General features: G+C 39.3%; 1 protein-coding gene across 6 annotated transcripts in view; it reads right to left on the bottom strand.

The window, feature by feature from the left end:
- BLTP3A (bridge-like lipid transfer protein family member 3A) overlaps positions 1 to 18626 on the bottom strand; it is a 64359-nt gene that overhangs the window by 11435 nt on the left and 34298 nt on the right. For 5 of the 6 annotated variants that reach the window (XM_070745289.1, XM_070745291.1, XM_070745292.1 and 2 more), the window contains exons 8-15: positions 15857 to 16028; positions 14755 to 14841; positions 13088 to 13258; positions 11941 to 12095; positions 9653 to 9794; positions 7898 to 8091; positions 5205 to 6751; positions 2186 to 2385 (exon numbers count right to left, since the gene is read on the bottom strand). In XM_070745289.1, coding sequence (XP_070601390.1) covers positions 2186 to 2385; positions 5205 to 6751; positions 7898 to 8091; positions 9653 to 9794; positions 11941 to 12095; positions 13088 to 13258; positions 14755 to 14841; positions 15857 to 16028 — 2668 coding nt within the window. The remainder of the gene's footprint in view (positions 1 to 2185; positions 2386 to 5204; positions 6752 to 7897; positions 8092 to 9652; positions 9795 to 11940; positions 12096 to 13087; positions 13259 to 14754; positions 14842 to 15856; positions 16029 to 18626) is intronic. The other variant, XM_070745290.1, reaches the window with a different exon arrangement.

The following is an 18626-nucleotide window of genomic DNA, read 5'->3' as shown; positions in this document are numbered from 1 at the left end:
CCTGGGTCTTCTCCGCCGCCCACGCAAAGGGGAAACCCCGATCTTCGGCTCCTCGCTGCTGCGGCGCTGCCGAGCAGATCAGCTGCTGGGCGGCCGAAGAAACCTTCCCTGGGTCTTCCCCGCCGCCCACGCAAACTCCACCATCTGCGCATGCACGGCCATGGAAAAAGGGTGCTCATGCGCAGAGGGTGTTTTTACTTCCGCACCACTATATCGCGAAAAATCGAGTATCGCGAGGGGTCTTGGAACGTAACCCTCGCGATACTCGAGGGATCACCGTATACACAGCTTAGGGTGAACTATGGAATCATTGGTGATCTCTGAGCTCGGTTGTTCATTTGCAAAACTTTTCATTCCCCAACTAGATATCATCAATAATGGCATGATGTTATCAAGTTGGGCACTGAAATGTTTGTAAGCAAATAACAAAATTGAGAGGGCATCAAGTGTTAAAATATAAATCCCATGTTTTTTTCATCTCAGTACTCCATTTTTTGGTTTCTATTATCAATAGTAATTACATGACCATCAAAATCTATGACGAGAAAAAAAAATCTCACCATCAAAACACTCAACAAGGAAACTGTACAAACAATTTTTTTGCAATCAAATGCCCAGTTAAGACATGAGACAGGAATGCCATTAATCCAGGACAGAGCCCGGAAGATGACGATAATATACTGGCTTAAAATACAATTCTTTCCAATTGAACTGACCCCCTTAATTTTAACAGATAATTTGTCTTCTCCCTGGAAACAGGCAGTGGAGTATAAATTGACTTCATAAGGGCTCTCTCTACCATTTTTAATATCAATAGGCTATGATCAAGCCAAACAATTAATTATCAAAGAATAGGCGATGTAGAGTTTCAGACCAAATTCAACCCTTGTCCTGGCATGACAGAATGTGAATAAATTAAAGGACATGGGAATCAGCATGTTATCTGCAAAACCTAATTTTCTCCAAGTTGCAAAAAGCATTTGTAAATCTCCCACCAGCAGTACTTCAAGGCAGGTATAATAAAACCACCATAGCAGAGTGCAACTGTCCCTGTGGCAATAAGGAAATTGAAATCACCTCGCACATATTATTACATTGCTAAATTCAGAGGAATATAAAGTCTATTTATAGTTCATCCCAATAGATAAATTCCCAGGGATACTAGGTAAATTTTGTCTGACTCATCTTCTCCGGGATAACTCACCCACTATATTACCTAAGCAGTAGATTAATTTTGTGTTGCCGCAATGGAAATAAGAAAAAAATGGTTAAAGAAGTAATTAGTTTAAGAAGTTTTCCTTCTTATCCATAATATCACATTTTGATATTTTTTCCAACATAACCATTTAACAGATCAGATTATATAATTCCAAACATTACTACTGTCGTGCCTCCTGGGAGCTGCCAAGGGTAACAGCTCTGTAACATGTAGCTCCCAGTTCTTTATACCTAATAGTTATAGATCAATGCTACTAATCGCTCTGCTTTAGCTAGCATCTTAAAAACATATTACAGTGTTCCCTTGATTTTCGCGGGTTCGAACTTCGCGAAACGGCTATAAGTTTTTTCAAAAATATTAATTAAAAAATACTTTGCGTTTTTTCCCCCGTAGCAGTTTTTCCCGCCCGATGACATCATACGTCATCGCCAAACTTTCGTCCGCCTTTAATAAATATTTTTTTAATAAACTTTAATAAATAAATATGGTAATAATCTAAATGGTTGCTAAGGGAATGAGAAATTGCAGTTTAGGGGTTTAAAGTGTTAAGGGATGGCTTGTGATACTGTTCATAGCCAAAAATAGTGTATTTACTGTACTTCCGCATCTCTACTTTGCAGAAATTCAGCTTTCATGGGCGGTCTCGGAACGCATCCCCCACGAAAATCGAGGGAACACTGTATTTGAATTAAAAAATGAATGGGAAAGTTGTTGTAAGAGAAAGTATTTACGGGGATATCCTTGGGCCCAACACAGGTTCCATTGGGATGATAGATACCATACATTCTGGCAAACGATTGACTTGTGATGATCTGCCACAGCAGCTGTTTTGTGAATATGCAATTCTCCCAAGGTATCCACTTTGTAAGTCATCCTCTTAAATACCAAATGTTTTTATTTTACAATTCCATTACGTTCCATTTGATTGTTTTATAGTAAGACCAAAACCAAATAAGCTCTTATTACCTGAACTCATAAGCGTAACAAAGCCATCACTGCCATCACTATCTAGTGACAGTCTATCTTCAAGACCACTGCCATCTAACGAATTGGTATCGAAGGAATGTTGTGAAGCAGTCTTCTTCATGGAGGAGAAACGCTTACTTTCACTATTATTTCCTACTTGAGTCACGGCTACCTCTTCAGGCTTTGGTGAAGGATCTCTGCTGACAACCACAGATCAAAATTTGTTGGTGTTAATAAACATAGTTATCATGGGAGCCTATAGATGTGGCCATAAGTGTTGCTGTCCATTTTTTTCTAGAGGGTCCCAATTTGTCATGAAGTAAATTTAATTTGGCAGAAGTAAACGGCATCCACTATTCTTTATTGCATAGTCCTTTGGTTTTGGTTTAACATATTATTGTAATTTTAAAAAATAACCCTGACATGGTAGTCCTTAGGAGTTAAGCAACATTATTAAATTTTAGTAACCCTTCAAGCAGACTACTTGCTAAAATGCATGCTGACAAGCCACAGTTCTGGGAGAATGTCTTTTGGCCGGATGAAACAAAATTAGGACTTTTTGATGAATCCCAGCAATTCTGTTTTGTTGTGTTTTCACAAGGGGGCGGAGCTCAATTCTTTTAAAGAAAAGAACGCCACCCCTACAAATGAATCATAGATGAAGCTCCATAATGTTATGGGGTTGTTTTGCTGCCTCCGGTACCGCCTTTTACACCTTGCTGGGTACAGTGAAATCAAAACATTATCAAGATATTCTGGAATGAAATATAGTACCCAATGTTAGAAAGCTTTACATGGCATCGGATCAGAATATCTCCAGGACCGCCTTCTGCCGCACGAATCCCAGCGACCGATTAGGTCCCACAGAGTTGGCCTTCTCCGGGTCCCGTCGACTAAACAATGACGTTTGGCGGGTCCCAGGGGAAGAGCCTTCTCTGTGGCGGCCCCGACCCTCTGGAACTAACTCCCCCCTGAAATTAGAACTGCCCCCACCCTCCTTGCCTTTTGTAAACTCCTTAAAACCCACCTCTACCGTCAGGCATGGGGGAACTGAGATAACTTCCCCAGGCCTATACTGTTTATGTATGGTATGTTGTGTGCATGTTTTTTAAATTATGGGTTTTTAGTTTTAATTATTAGATTTGTATTATATATTGTTTTCTATTACTGTTGTGAGCTGCCCCGAGTCTGAGGAGAGGGGCGGCATACAAATTTAATAAACAAACAAACAAACAAACAAATAAATAAATAAATCCATCCATCCATCCATCTGGATAATAACCAGGGGTGCCCTGGCGTGGGGGGATGCAGTAGGGTAACAAAAATGGATTTCCGTCCCAGAGCACCCAACTTGCACTGAAGGATGTTGAAAGAAAATGCAAGGCGTCTTGCATAAGCCACGCCCACAGTGTGGTAGTAAAAATTTTGGTACCCAAAACGTACATATCAGAGAACATTAAGAAAATGAACAATGGTTGCAAAATAAACACTGGATTGTTCTGAAGTGGGTGCTTGCTATGAGTCCTGATCTGAACAAACATGAGATAATTGGGGCAATTTTGCTCAAATGGAATGGAACAAATTGCCAGCTAAGAAGTGTAGACATATTATTTACAGCTGCAGAAGGAGTTTGACTGCAGTTACTGCCTTGGAAAAGTGTGCTATAAAATATTAGTTTATGAGTACCAATAATTATATCCGTGCCCAGTCACACATCGAAAACAAAGCGTCTACTCTATGGAATAATGAACAGTGGATGCTGTTTACTTGTGTCACTCTCCATTTATTGAATTGGAATTACAGATAGTTCTTGACTTATGACCATAATTGACCCCAAAATTTCTGTTGCTAAGTGAGCCTTAGGTTAAGTGAATTTCGCCCATTTTACAACTTTTCTTGCTACAGCTGTTAAGTGAATCACTGCTGTTGTTGAGTTAGTAACACAGTTGTTAAGTGAATCTGGCTTCGTCATTGACTTTTGCTAGCCAGGTCGCAAAAGGGGATCACATGACACCGGCACACAGCAACCGTCATAAATATGAACCAATTGCCAAGCGACTGAATTTTGATCACGTGACCATAGGGATGCTGAAAAACTATCGCAAGTCACTTTTTTCAGTGTTATTATAACTTTGAACAGTCCCGGAATGAATTGTTGTAAGTTGAGGACCACCAGAGCTTGGAAAAAGTTGACTGGTACCAATACCTTTGCCCACATCTGTATATATTACATATGCAATTTTGTATTCTACAAGAAAAAAACACATTGCAGTCCCCTCCCTTCTACTCCTCTAAGAGGAATAGCAGATACATTTTGTCTCACTGCAATTATTTGCCATAAAAAGTATTTTACTACACACACCACTCACAAGAATAAATACAAAGATGAATTAGAAGACAGCAATGAGCTGCTTCAGTGGCTTCAACATATAGAATGAAAGGGACATTTTACTCTCTCAAATGTTACATGGCCAGCAGTAATTATCTCTATTGGGTTGAAAAAATAGCAAAGTTATAAAGACCGCTAAATAGATTGTTTTAACTGACACTTTCCATAATACCATTTGTAACTCTGAAAAAAATAGTGTAAAGTCCGAAAACTCTAGAGAGGAAAGGTGGCAAAGATAAATTAATTACGAGGGAGGCGGGGAAGACTAGCGTAGTAAAAATGTTTATAGAGTACCAGGAGATTTGTCTAAAGATAATCTATACTGTACGTAGCTTGTTTGTAAAATTCTAAGACTACAATTAATTAATATCACAGGAGAATAGTTCAACTTAAAGCCAGCATATGGAATAAGCAAAGGCCAGCTCCCTTAGTGACAAGACTTAGAAAAAGTGTAATTAAAAAAAAAACTATAATCAAAAGTCTATTAAATATTTAAATAGCAGGGAAAGATAAAGGAAAAATGAACTCCAGATTACACTTGCCCAAACACATAAAGGAAGACAGAACAGACAGAAGATGGCATTAATCATTATTATCCTAATTGTAGTATTAGTTTAAAATACTACTCACTTGATTTGGGAATGGAACAGCATTTTCTGCATAGTGGAAGCCATTTTTTCCTTACTCAAGCTGAAAGCATCTTTTGTCATTGACACAGCTTCTTTAGTGAGGTCCATAGTAACATGCAAGGCTTCCTTGGTGGCATCCTTTGTTACATGCAATGCACTAGTTAACTCCAACTCCATGTTTTTCAATGGAATCAACTCTTCTTGCCCATTAAGAGAGAGATGTATACCACCTAAAGGATCCACAATGGAAGATGGTCTGGATAGAAGAACTTCAGAAGTCTTAGGTAGGTTGACGTGCTCGTGCTGTTTTTCTGCATCAGGGATTTCTTCAGCTTCACGTGCTTCTTCTACAGGGCTCCTCTGTCCAATGGCTTGACTATGAAATTCTTCTTCCGTCAATGATCCATCAGTTTGGGATTTTAGCATCCCATTTTGCGACTCAGTCATGTTCCTATCTATATTCTCAGTTCCAGTATCTTCTGACATTTTTATAGGGCTGCTATTTTCCTTCTCAGAGCCAACATCCGAGTTCAGCTCTTTGCTTTCAGCAATTAGTCTTTCCCTACTCTCTGAAGCGGAGAGTTCAGATTCAACTAGACTGGTAGTATCTGAATCTACAGATCTCGGTTCTAGGGAAGAACCAGGAACAGGATGCATTAGCAAAGCTACCTCAGTACTGTTGACCATGATGCCTATGCAAGTGGTTATGGAATCTAAAGGTGACCCAGTTATTTCCTGGGTATCTAGGGTAAATTGCTCTTGAAAAGTCTGTAGTATTTCTTTCATCCGAAGTAGCATCAAATACTGATAATGATTGAGTTGCACCTTCACATGTGCACTTGAATACAGAAGGACGTGGATATCAGCTGATATTTCCAGATCATTATCGCTTCCTTCATCATTAACAGTACAACTTTCTTCCAAGACTTCCTTTGCCTCTGGGGTAAGATAGATGCTTCTCAAATTCTGCTCAGTCTTTGATCTTTGGCAGAATTGCTCCTCACTGGAAAAGCCCTGGTTCTCAGTATGATTACTAAAAGTCGTAGAAGATTTAAGTCTAACATTTGAGGTAGATGAAACTTTCAGCATTGCTGCCTGGGCTTGTTCCCATTTCTTTGGGAGGCAAGCCCACACACAGAGGGGAAAGGGGTAGATAAAGTTAAGGGCCTCTCCTTTGGAACTTTTAGTCCCTTCAAAATCCAAGGAGACCTGGGTAAAATTAACAGACCAAAGGTCTTCAAAAATGGAAGATTTGCCAGGAACGTGGCAAAAATCTGTATGTTGCTGGACATTGGTATCCACCTGGTATGCGTGACGTAGAAAGAGAGTATGCAAGAGACTAAAGTTGTCCTGAAATTTAGGGAATTTGGTATAGCTAGAATGGAAGAATTCAGATGCAGCAAATCTACGGAACAGGTTCTGCAGGGCTAAACAGCTGCAATGAGGTCCATGCCTTGTATTAGTAGCTGTCACTTCTGATGTGGACATAGAGAGACACTGGGGACGGTCCTGGTGATCAATTATTTTTTTATCCACTGGAATGTTTACCTGTACGAAGTACAAAAGGAATATTAATAATGATCCATATCTGGGGTCCTCAAACTTGGCAACTTTAAGACTTGTGGACTTCAATTCCCAGAATTCTCCAGCCAGCTATTCTGGCTGGAGAATTCTGGGAGTTGAAGTCCAGAAGTCTTAAAGTTGCCATGTTTGTATCTTTTTTCTTTATGTACAGTGAGAGCAACAAAGACAAATGCCTTGTGTGTTCAATCACACTTGGCCAATATTCTATTCTATTCTGTTCTGTTCCGTTCCATTCCATTCTATCCTATTCTTCATAAAGCTTGTAGTAGGAGAGTCATCTTAGTCAATGATACCAAAATATATAGAGTCTAGCAACACCTTTTTCAACAAGCTAATTTATTAAAAGACAAGCTTTTGTGAGCATGTTTTTAAAAAATAATTGTTATGTTAGAGAGGTGCTATCAGATTTCTGATTGTTTTTCCTTTAAGGAACTGGGATAATAATTTTGATTGACTTTATCTGATTTTCATATGGGTTACATAATGATGACATTACAATAATAAAAATTACTCTTAAATGAGTAAAAAAAAACTCAATCAAAATGACTGCATGAAATGGTCCAGTTAAAATACCCCCAGTCCATGCAGAACCCAAAAAGGAGATTGCAAATGATCTAGAAGCTGTCAGTGGATAAAACTAACAAGCCTACCTGGGCTTTTCACCAATTGTCTTATTTGAAATGTACTTGCTCTTTCTTGTGCATACAGTACTCGCTACGCTTAAGAGAGCACAGTGATACAAAGGACACCCCCAGTTAATGATCAATCTTAATTATGAACAATATTTATCAGTGAGTCACTTTCGCTCGACTAGCAGCTTTTTATGATTTCCTGCAATATAACTCTGAAGAAAGCAGTCAAATGTTTCACTAACTCCATAGAAAGAAAGAGCAAAAGAGCTGCTCTGAGTCCACTTTGGATTTAGCGGCATATAAATACAATCAATCAATCAATCAATCAATATAAAAATAAATCAAAATAAATAAAATTAAAATAAAATAAAAAGCTTGTTCCATTAAAAGAAATTCCCCGTCATTCACACTCCTTGCTTCAAGAGTTTTATGCCTACCTAATTTAAGACACAATAGAAGCAATATCAAATAAACAAACCTTTAACATAAAGCCATCCAGTCGAATATCAATGTGTTCCTCCCTTTTTCCAGAGGTCTCCAGCTTGTATATAGCTTTAAACTGTTGTAGACTGCGATAGAGATCAAGGCAGAATAAATTCACCCAAAGCATGCTCCTGGTATCCAAAGTGAAAACCAACCCATTCATCTGCAAGTACAAGTTTGAACTTGGGACTAGTGGAAAGAAAGAAAAAACTATAGGTTAGTGTTCCACTGATTCTTGCCTTTTGAAACCAATTATGAACCACTTTAGATCAACAACTAACCATATTAGTTGGGTATGATAAAGGATTATAGTCAACACGTGGAGAATTTCCATTAGGGAAGGCTGTCTTAAATAAGGCTAGAATAGCAGTCCTCATACTTTGTGGCTTGCGGTCCAGCTTGGTGGGGGGAGGGAGCTGAATGGGCCACGCAATCAACGGGCCAGCAGACATGTGCATGCATCAGCCCATTGCTCATGCAAGTGGAGCTGCACGAACATGTGTTTGCCGGCCCGCATCTTGCACAGTCTAGTTCCGAACAGGCCACAGCCTGATAGTAGGCCATGGCCCGGGGGTTGGGAATTCTGAGAGTTGAAGTCCACAAGTTTTAAAGTTCTCAAGGTTGCAGATCCTTGGTTTAGAGCAGTGTTTCCCAACCTTGGCAACTTGAAGATATCTGGACTTCAACTCCCAGAATTCCCCAGCCAGCATTCACTGGCTGGGGAATTCTGGGAGTTGAAGTCCAAATATCTTCAAGTTGCCAAGGTTGGGAAACACTGGTTTAGAGGGATACCTTATGTTGTGGTTGGCTCTGGCCCAGCTCCTGCCCCAGGGAATGTGGAGGTGGATGCAGGGGAAACTTCAACATGTCATAGGCCTGTTTTATTGCCGACAGAGTGAGCTAGTTTCCTCAGACGAAGAAGAAGGTGGGAGTGACTTGGAAGAGGGGGGCTTGGCACACAGCCCAGGAAGTCTTTGGTTGATTTGGATGCGGATGTCTTGGACCCACACAGGCGCAGAGTTATACGTAGAAGATTGAAGGCATATTACAGGAGATAAGAGAGGCCACCTGTGTTTGGGTGGGGCTCCAGTAATTAGTGCTGCTGATATAAATAGCAGCGTGTGGGTTTGGCCGTTGTGGAAGATTATCTGATCGTTGTTCTTCAGGACTGCCTTGCTGTTTCCAGACTTTGTTTGTTGATTTTGCACGACTTTGAAACCAAGGCAGAGCAAAGTGTGTTTCACTTCGTGGAAGAAAAAGGGCTGTGACGTTTCTTCACAGCTGCAAGCTAAGTACTTAAGGACTGATTAAGGGACTTGTACAGACTACCAGGTTGTTTTGGGATGAGTGCTCATTGCAATACAAAAAGAATGCTTAGTTTATTTTGAATTTTGTGATAAAGAACATTGTTTTGAATTTTCAAACGTGTGTATGTCTGAAATTTGAACCCTTGAATTTTTGGGAGGCTCATACCAGAACACCTTATGTACTCTACAGGCCTTCTTTCGCCAAATTTCCATATCCTCAGGGAGACAGAGCACACTCCTAAACTGTAAGAAGTGGAAAGAATGAGAGCTCAAATAAAAGGGCTGTGCAGCTGCTATTCTATTTTTACAAGGTTTTTTTTTTGCATTATGAGAAACATGATGGAAATGAAAGGGAAATATGGTAAACGGAAAGAAACAGTAACTTTGACACTTTTGTCAACTTTTATAAAAGATTAAAGGAATACGATTCCTGAGATCTTCACCTGGAAAAGTAGTGGGGTCCGGGAAATAGTACTCCGTAAAAACTATATGGATTGCTGACGTATGTTCAGAAAGATTCAATGATTTCCTCCTACATGAAAGTAATGTTGAAGGTTTCTTACTCTGCTGTCCAGCTGTAGAAACCTGGAAAGCAACAGAAATATCATATATGTATGTAAGTACATACTTATGAATTATGACAGTGATACTCTTTAGACTTTTAGACTTAAGTGCAGTATAAATATGTAATCTAAGTCACAAAAGGAAAGATTTTAGAAGATGAAAAGCATCAGTCATTGAAATGTTTGAACTGCTATTACACAGTACTTTTCAAATAGTATATTCTTGTATCATAAGTAATCAGTTTCTGGGAACGTGAACAGAATGTGAGATAAATTTGTACTGACACTTATTCCCCCGTTTTTCTGTTTTTCTTTTCTTGATTCTTGACAAATGTATATTTTATTTTATGTACGCTGAGAGCATATGCACCAAGACAAATTCCTTGTGTGTCCAATCACACTTGGCCAATAAAAAATTCTATTCTATTCTAATTCTATTCTATTCTTTATTTATTTTTTATTATGGCAAACCGTTTTGCTCTAACACAGTTCTTTAAAAAAAAATTGATTAAGAATATAAACCATAAAAGACTGGAGCTATATCAAAATAATAAGGTAGCAAAACATAATTAGCAAAATCCAAGTAGTCCTCATTTGGTGACTGCCTTGTTTAGCAAACATTTGCAGTTATGACAGTGATAAAGAAGTAACTTAACAAATCATCTCATTTACAACCTTTATTGGTCTACAGAATAACCGAAAGTGGAAGTCAATTTGCTTTGCTTAACAATCAAGTTGCTATTTCCAACTGCAGTCGCAAACAAGGATTATCTATATGTAAACATGGGATCTAAAATATCATGGAGATAAGCTTTTCAATATGTTTTTTATATAGTTATAAAATGTGTCATGTCATTTCTTAAATGAAAAGCAAAATTGCTGTTAAGTTTTAAACTAAGAGTATACTGTAAGTCCCTAACTAGAATTACAGATTGCCATGAATTAGATCAATATTAAAAATCTAATTTATAAAGTTGAAATGTAGACTCTACTGTAAAAGTGAAAAAATCATAAAATATGATCTGTGATACCAGTTAAAAATAAAACTTGAAAAAAATAATCAGGCATAGGTTTTTAGTTATTTGTTGAAGACAACAATGACCCCTTGTTCTGGTCTGGCCCATCATGCCTAACAGTGACACTGGATAGGATCACTGGGACAAATAATGATCTACTCTTGGATATGTTTCTTAAGTGCATATTAGGCAAAACAGTCTAACTAAAACTTCCTTGGCGGGGAAAAAGATGCCCAATGTGGAGAAAAGCCCAGTGGCCACTATTAGTTTTGCATGCCAATTTAAAAATGCTTTGTTGCATCTATCTCCAAATACAGTGGTACCTCGTGATACGAACCCCTCGCCATACGAACAATCCGAGATATGAACCCGGGGTTCGGAAACTTTTTGCCTCTTCTTCCGAACTTTTTCCGTCTTACGAACCTGCCGCCCGAACGCCGAACCCGAACTTCGTGATGTCAAAGCTCCGCCCATGGAATTCCCTATTGGGATTCCCCACCTCCGTTTGAGCCTCCCGACCAGCCCGACAACTCCGCGGCTCTTTTGAAAAGCTGACAGCCGGGTGGCAGGGCTTCTCAGCACGTCTCCTGAACCCAAACGCCGGCCCCAAACTTTTGCTGAACTTCCGGGTTCGGCGTTCGGGAGAATGCCGAGAAGCCCCCCGGCTGTTTCAAAAGGCGACAGCCGAGCGGCGGGGCTTCTCGGCGGCCTCCCAAATGCCGAACCCGGAAGTTCGGCAAAAGTTCGGGTTTGGTGTTCGGGTTCGGGAGGACGCCGAGAAGCCCCCCGGCTATTTCAAAAGGTGACAGCGGCCACCCGAACCCGAACTTTTGCCGAACTTCCGGGTTCGGCATTGGGAGAACGCTGAGAAGCGCCTGGCTGTTTCATAAGGTGACAGCCAGGCGGCGGCGTTTTTTTTCTTGCACGCATTAATTCATTTTACATTGTTTCTTATGGGAAACAATGTTTTGTCTTACGAACTTTTCGCCTTACGAACCTCCTCCGGGAACCAATTAAGTTCATAAGACGAGGTATTACTGTACTTGATTTCTTAGTTAAGTGGCATTTTCCCACATCAATGGCAACAAGTGAACAGATGAGGCAACATATCTGCGTAATGCTCACTTTTCTATAAAAATATTATAACTTTACCTGATGAATATCCAGATCGTCAACTCGAACAACCATGCAACTGGATCGGAGTCTATTCCATACAGGCTGTTGGAGTCCTAGTAGGGCATGAGGTGGTGAGCTGGCCTGATGTAACCCCTTCTCTGTAGAGCTTTTTGGAGAACTAGGAACAGCATCTTAAAGCAAAAACAGCATAATAATCAGAACAAATTCTTCCTCTTCACCATTAAAATCAATCCTTAAACTTAGAAGTATTCTAAGTATACTTCTAAATATAACTTGGAAGTTCTCTGCCTTTCTCACTCTCAGTTCTTTATTGGCATGAAAAGTATCGAACCAACAATACTGAATGCAACAAATATAGAACTTTAGGTGTTTGAAAATTCTACTTTCAAAAACAGTCATTAGCAGAGACTCAGAAGTTATAGCTTGCCTTATTTATTTCCATAGCTGCCTCTATTGTCCTTCCCTTGACTAATAACAGAAGAAGGCCTTTTGAACGAGGATATTTTAAAATACCTTAATATGCAGATATTATCATTAGGACTCACTAACAATTCTAGACAACAAAATTTCAGAACTATCCTCCCTCATTCGATTCAATACAGCAGGCAATGGTGCATTTTCTCCCATGAAACAATTGTCAACTGGAAGACACATATTTATATAAAATATATATAGATATCTGATATAGATTCCAGGGTTCAGTTTTCATAAGCTCTTAAAAGTATTAGAACCATCATCATTCCAGTTTGAAACAAGAGGAAGTGTACTTTTTCTGATGAGAGACAATTGTGCTTTTAAGTAGTTACACCGAACCCAGATGTGTATGCCTTATTTTTGACACATCGTAAATTGTAACCCCTCCCTATTCCTAAATTTCCCTTTTTAACGAGTAGCACAATGCAATGTGGATGTTTCAACAGTAGTTTATTTATATAGTAAAACCCCTGTCTTCATTATTCAGAAGTTAAATGAGGTTTTGAGTGAGCAAATAGAGAAGCCAAATAACCAAAAGAGGTATTTTGGTAAATATAGAAGCACATCTGAAGAACCTCTTTTGAATGGTTAACAAAGTCATGCTGTTGCTAAACCTTGCATGTTTGCTTTGAAAGCTGCTCCCAGCCATCTGCAGCTGCAAACCCTTGATAAAGCAATCTTGAGTTACCTTGTCTCTTTTTCAGGGGAGATTCCTTCTCTGCAGTTTTAAAGAAGGCAGAACTTATTTCTTCACTATGTTTTCCCATCTTGTTTTGGAATTCACTCGCTAGTTTTTTTGCCCAATGTTCCCAGTTCTCCATGGCATCGCAATATCGCACCCAATGTCTGCAGCTATCACCTGAATAAAATAGGGGGTTTTAATTGACAAAATGGCAATACTTCTATCATCTAGTTCATTTCATTTTAGAAGATGCACTTCTAATCTAGACCTCTCCGATCAATCAAGTTAAAAGGTTTTGTTGTTAGCTGTATATTTAATTTTCCTATCTGAACATTTATTAAGATATAATAGTTTGTTTCCCATTGTAGCTTAACAAATGTTGCCATTTGATTCCAAACTACATTCTTAAAATCATTCCTATCTCTAATGGAGTTTGTACACAGTAAATGAATATTTAAACAACACAGTCAAAAGACAAAGAGAGGCAGATGTAGTTGCCATTAACAAGCCCCTGCCTGTGAGTCTAGCAATGGCTTTATTTCAGTCTTCACCTCCCATGGGAGTAAGGCTTGCCATTTGTTGCTTTCCTGAATATGTTATAGGCTTAATTAATTAATGCTTTTGCTTGATCTTATATTTGAGGCTGATTTTTAACTGTGTTATTGTAATGTAGGTACTGATGAGTCAATATGAAATACTTGCATCTACCTCTGTTTGTCTTTTAACTGTATTGTTTAAATTATTAAAAGGGACTAACTGGTTTAAATTAATATTTGTTATTCATAGTTTTGCTCTGTATTGCTGATTTCCCTCGATATCTTCTTTGTTAAAGGAAATATTATCTGTCCACCTTTAATCAGAATACAACTGGAGGGGACCTTAGAGGTTTTCTAGTCCAACCCCCTGCTCAAGCAAGAAACCCTACACCATTTCAGATAGGTTGGCCAGTCTTTTTCTTAAAACCTTCCAATGATGGAGCCCCTACAATTTAAAAAAATAGTATAAAGAATGACATGACACCCTATTTTATCTACCATCACAATTACAGTGATACCTTGTCTTACGAACGTAATTGGTTCCAGGATGAGGTTCGTAAGGTGAAAGGTTCGTAAGACGAAACAATGTTTTCCATAGGAATCAATGGAAAAGCGATTAATGTGTACAAGCCCAAAATTTACCCCTTTTGCCAGCTGAAGCGCCCGTTTTCGCGCTGGTGGGATTCCCCTGAGGCTCCCCTCCATGGGAAACCCCACCTCCGGATTTTGGGATCCTGCAGGGGAATCCCAGCAGGGGAATCCCACCAGCGCGAAAACGGGCGCTTGGGCTGGCAACGGAAGTTCAGAGGCGGGGCATCCCAGCGGCAGCGGTGGGTTCGTAAGGTGAAAATAGTTTGGAAGAAGAGGCAAAAAAATCTTAAACCCCAGGTTTATATCTCAAAAAGTTCGTATGACGAGGGGTTCGTAAGATGAGGTATCACTGTACAGTATATGATTGTATTTAAATTTAAGGAAAGTGTCATTGATAGCTGGTTCTTTTTCAGCTCTCCCTCCATTGAAGCAAGTTCAGGCAATAGCTAACAGTATCCCGTGCATTTTCCCTCCTGCCACACTCATTTCACTTGCTGTAACCGAACATTAGTGCTTATGCTATATCTCACTAATTTTGTGACGTACCTGCCCAGTGGAAAGGATAATAGTCAAAGCCCATCTTCCTAAAAGTTAATTGCATTGCACCTCCCACTATACCATGTTTGGAAGCACCTGTGGTAAAAGGGAATTAAAATGAGACAAATCCTGGTTGCTGTATACCAGTTTACAAAAACAGACTAGGAATTGGTACTCCAAAATGCAACACTCTGAATAATATACATTGTTTTAATCATAAATAAATTAGGTCTTACCTTACCTTTTGGAATATTTTTTTAAAAAAACTATGTCAAATATATAAATCCCTCAATATCTATTTTTATTAAGATTTTTGTTTTAAAAATATTTTCATTAGGTTCAAAATATTGTCCCATAGCATGATTCTAATTATCTAATTAGAAAACTAAACTGAATGATACCCATAAGCATAAAGATACTTATAGCAAACTCCCTTGATACCTTTTGGTCTGTGTACCTACATTAGTCTTTTTTAACATTCTTTTAACAAATAAACAAATAGGAAGCTATTGTATTAAAAAGCATCGGCCTTTAACATTTTAACATTATGTTTCCAATGAAGGCCATAGGCATTTAAGCTCCATTAGAAAAATGGGGAATGTGGCTGTGGCCTAATATTGTTCAGACAAAACATCTGCACCCCAAAAATGAAAAGGAAAAACACATTGTATGGAGGAGAAACAGGAAGAGATGGTGGGGAGCCATTTCATTAGTTAACAATTTCATTTGTGAATACAGAATTCCCCACAGCATCCTTATTATAACTGAACCTAACCAGTGTTTCCCAACCTTGGCCACTTGAAGGTATCTGGACTTCAACTCCCAGAATTCCCCAGCCAGCATTTGCTGGCTGGGGAATTCTGGGAGTTGAAGTCAAAATATCTTCAAGTGTCCAAGGTTGGGAAATACTGACCTAACATTCTGTATGTGCCCATGAGCTCAAAACAGAGATCGTGCTACTGAAACAATTTTATAAAAAAGCTGGAATGAGGAAGGAAGAGGAAAAAGAAGAACCAAGCTGAAACACCTGCTTTAAATTTCCGCACACGTCACTAGGGGGGAAATATCTGCAGCCATCACACTGTTCTCCCAATTTCAGCACAATTTTTACCTGTTTCTCGAGTGTGGCTATCATCACAGATGTGAAGGTCCAGACGGGAAATAAGAAGGTGATAGGAAGACTCTTTCATATCATACATCTCAAAATACTGGCTGATTGCTTTATGGGTGCTGCCAAATGACTGGGGCCAAGACTGCTGGGTACTGGGAATAGGAGGTGTGATCTGTAATATAGAAAAATTAAGTACTAATTTACACTGGACCAATGGAGATGGCATAGTATCAAAAGATCTCAAATCAGCCTATGGAAAGAGAAAAATAGGTTTTGAAATGCCTATTAATTTAAGGCAGAATTTGGAATTCAAATCCCTGAATGGATGTTAGTAAACCAAAAGCCAAAATAGAAAATAGGATCTTGGAATAATTGTTAAAGACCATTTTATTGTTATTATTATTGTTGTTTTTGCAGAGGCAATGTGGGGATAGGGAGAGGGAGGTCATTATACCTGTTTCCTAAATTACAATATAGAAAATATAGCGAACTCACGCTGGACAATATGAGTCTTTATTTGTTTATTTATAAAATTTATTGTCTGCCCATCTTACAGGATAACAATTATTGAGATTGTGATTGAAGCCAAGAAAATATGAATGAAAGAATAGATGTGTCTCACCTATAGTCAACCACCTAGCCCAGGGGTAGGCAAAATTGGCTCTTCTATGATGTGTGGACTTCAACTCCCAGAATCCCTGAGCTAGCATGATTGGCTCAGGAATTCTGGGAGTTGAAGTCCAGAAGTCATAGAAGAGCTAACTTTGCCTACCCCTGACCTAGCCTCAAAGGCTCAGACTTTAGAATCTGTAGCCTTCCAGGGACAGCTTGATTATCTGCTAATATGCATCTCCACTTCCTCCTTCTAGTCATTAATAAAAATGTTGAGGAACACAGTATGCAGGAATGATTCTTGCATCTCACTTGACCCTGCCCTAGATGACGAGCCATTGGTGAACGCTGCATTCTTAAATATGGTTCTCCAATCAGGTGTGAAACCTAACACCTAATACTGTTCACCCACATTTAAGCAGCTTACTAGTGAGAAAATAAAAACAACTATTTCCAGGCCTCTACACTTCTTTGATAATTTGTCTCTGTGCCTTCCACAAATGTCTATTTCATTTTAAGGTAATAGCTGGGTTATTTATTTATCTAATATTCAAGAGCCATAAATATATGGTTTTCTAGTCAGGTACTGGGGAAAGAGATTTGTAACCAGGCTTGGTGCTTATATCATGGTATTACTCTTTTTTATTTTTAAAAAATATTGCCTACGGTTGCTTTAGTGATTGAGCAGCTACCTTGATTAAAATAACTAACTAAATAACGCAATATACTGTGCCATATCAACAACACTGAGTCAACATTGTCTTTAGAGGGATAAGTAAAGCAACCCTCCCTGCCAGGTTACTATTGTCTTTGCTTGTAGATAGCGAGCAGGGAAGATAACAAATGGCAATCATCTGATCATGAGGAGCTGCAACTGCCACAAATGCAAATCCCAAGAGCCTGAATCTTAACTATGTTGTGGTTAGCTCTGGCCCAGCTATTGCCCCAAGGACTGTGGATGTGGGGGAGACATCCACATGCTGCAGGCCTGTTTTGCCGCCCCCCCCCGGTGGAATCTGCTGATGAAGGCTCCTCTGACCAAGAAGACATGAGTGACAGGAAGGAGGAGAGTGTGGCAGACAGCTCAGAAGGAGATCAATTATCTAGCTCCTGCTTGGATTCAGAACAAGAGTTAATGATACAGCCACCCATGCGGAGAGCGATGCATAGGTAACAACAACTGAGAGATTATTATCAAAGAAAATGAGGCCACCTGTGGTTGGGTGGGGCTGTGGTAATTAGTGAGGCTGCTATAAATAGCAGCCTGTGGGTTTGGCCATTGTGGAGGATTATCTGATCATTGTGTTTCGTGACTGCTTTGCTGACTTTGACCTTTTGTGTGCTGATTTCCCCCTGCTTTGAGACTAAACCAGGGCAAAGTTTGTTCCATTTTGTGAAAGAAGAAGGACTGTGAATTGCCTCACAGCTGCAAGCTAAGTATCACAGAACTGATAAGGGACTTGTACAAATTACCAGTTTGTTTGGAGACGAGTGCTCTTTGCTCTACAAAAAGAGGGCTTAGTTTAAGTGAATTTTCATTATAAAGAACATTGTTTTGAATTTTCAAACGTGTGTGTGTGTGTCTGAAATTTGTACCTGTGAATTTTCGGGAGGAATCTACCAGAGAGCCCGACAGAACAAACTATGTCACCCAGCTGCACTACGACAGCAGAAACTGCAACGGTCTTGTAAGTACCATTCACTGCCATCAAAACTTTAAAGGTGACTGAACAAGTAGTCTTTAACCAAGAACTACCTGTACAGTTTAGTATGTAATCTTGTGAGAAGCAACATAGTAAACTACTAGAGGAAGAGAAAACAATATTACTCTTTGTTCGCTTCTTGCTAAGTTTTTTTTCCCTTGAATCTCAGTATGTCTCATATTCACATAATGTCCAGTTTGGATCCAATCCTAAATATCTATGGAACAACATATGCTTCTGCTATTTTGGCAAATTAAAGCTTTGTGAGCTATAAAGCCCTTTGTGGCTTAACACCTGCAGATCTGATGGATTGCTTACTCCAATCAAAATTGGTCCACTCCTTCCTATTAAATCATCTCAGCAAAAGCTATTTTTAACTTTCCACTTTTGGGGAAGTAAAAGGAGCCGAAGTCAGATCTCGCTGCCTTTTAGTAGCAGCACCAGCTGTCTGGAAC

Source organism: Erythrolamprus reginae, chromosome 3 (genome assembly GCF_031021105.1).
Source record: "Erythrolamprus reginae isolate rEryReg1 chromosome 3, rEryReg1.hap1, whole genome shotgun sequence".
Taxonomy (NCBI): domain Eukaryota; kingdom Metazoa; phylum Chordata; class Lepidosauria; order Squamata; family Dipsadidae; genus Erythrolamprus; species Erythrolamprus reginae.
The sequence above is the reverse complement of the archived record's forward strand: the minus strand, read 5'-3'. Positions and strand labels throughout refer to the sequence as shown.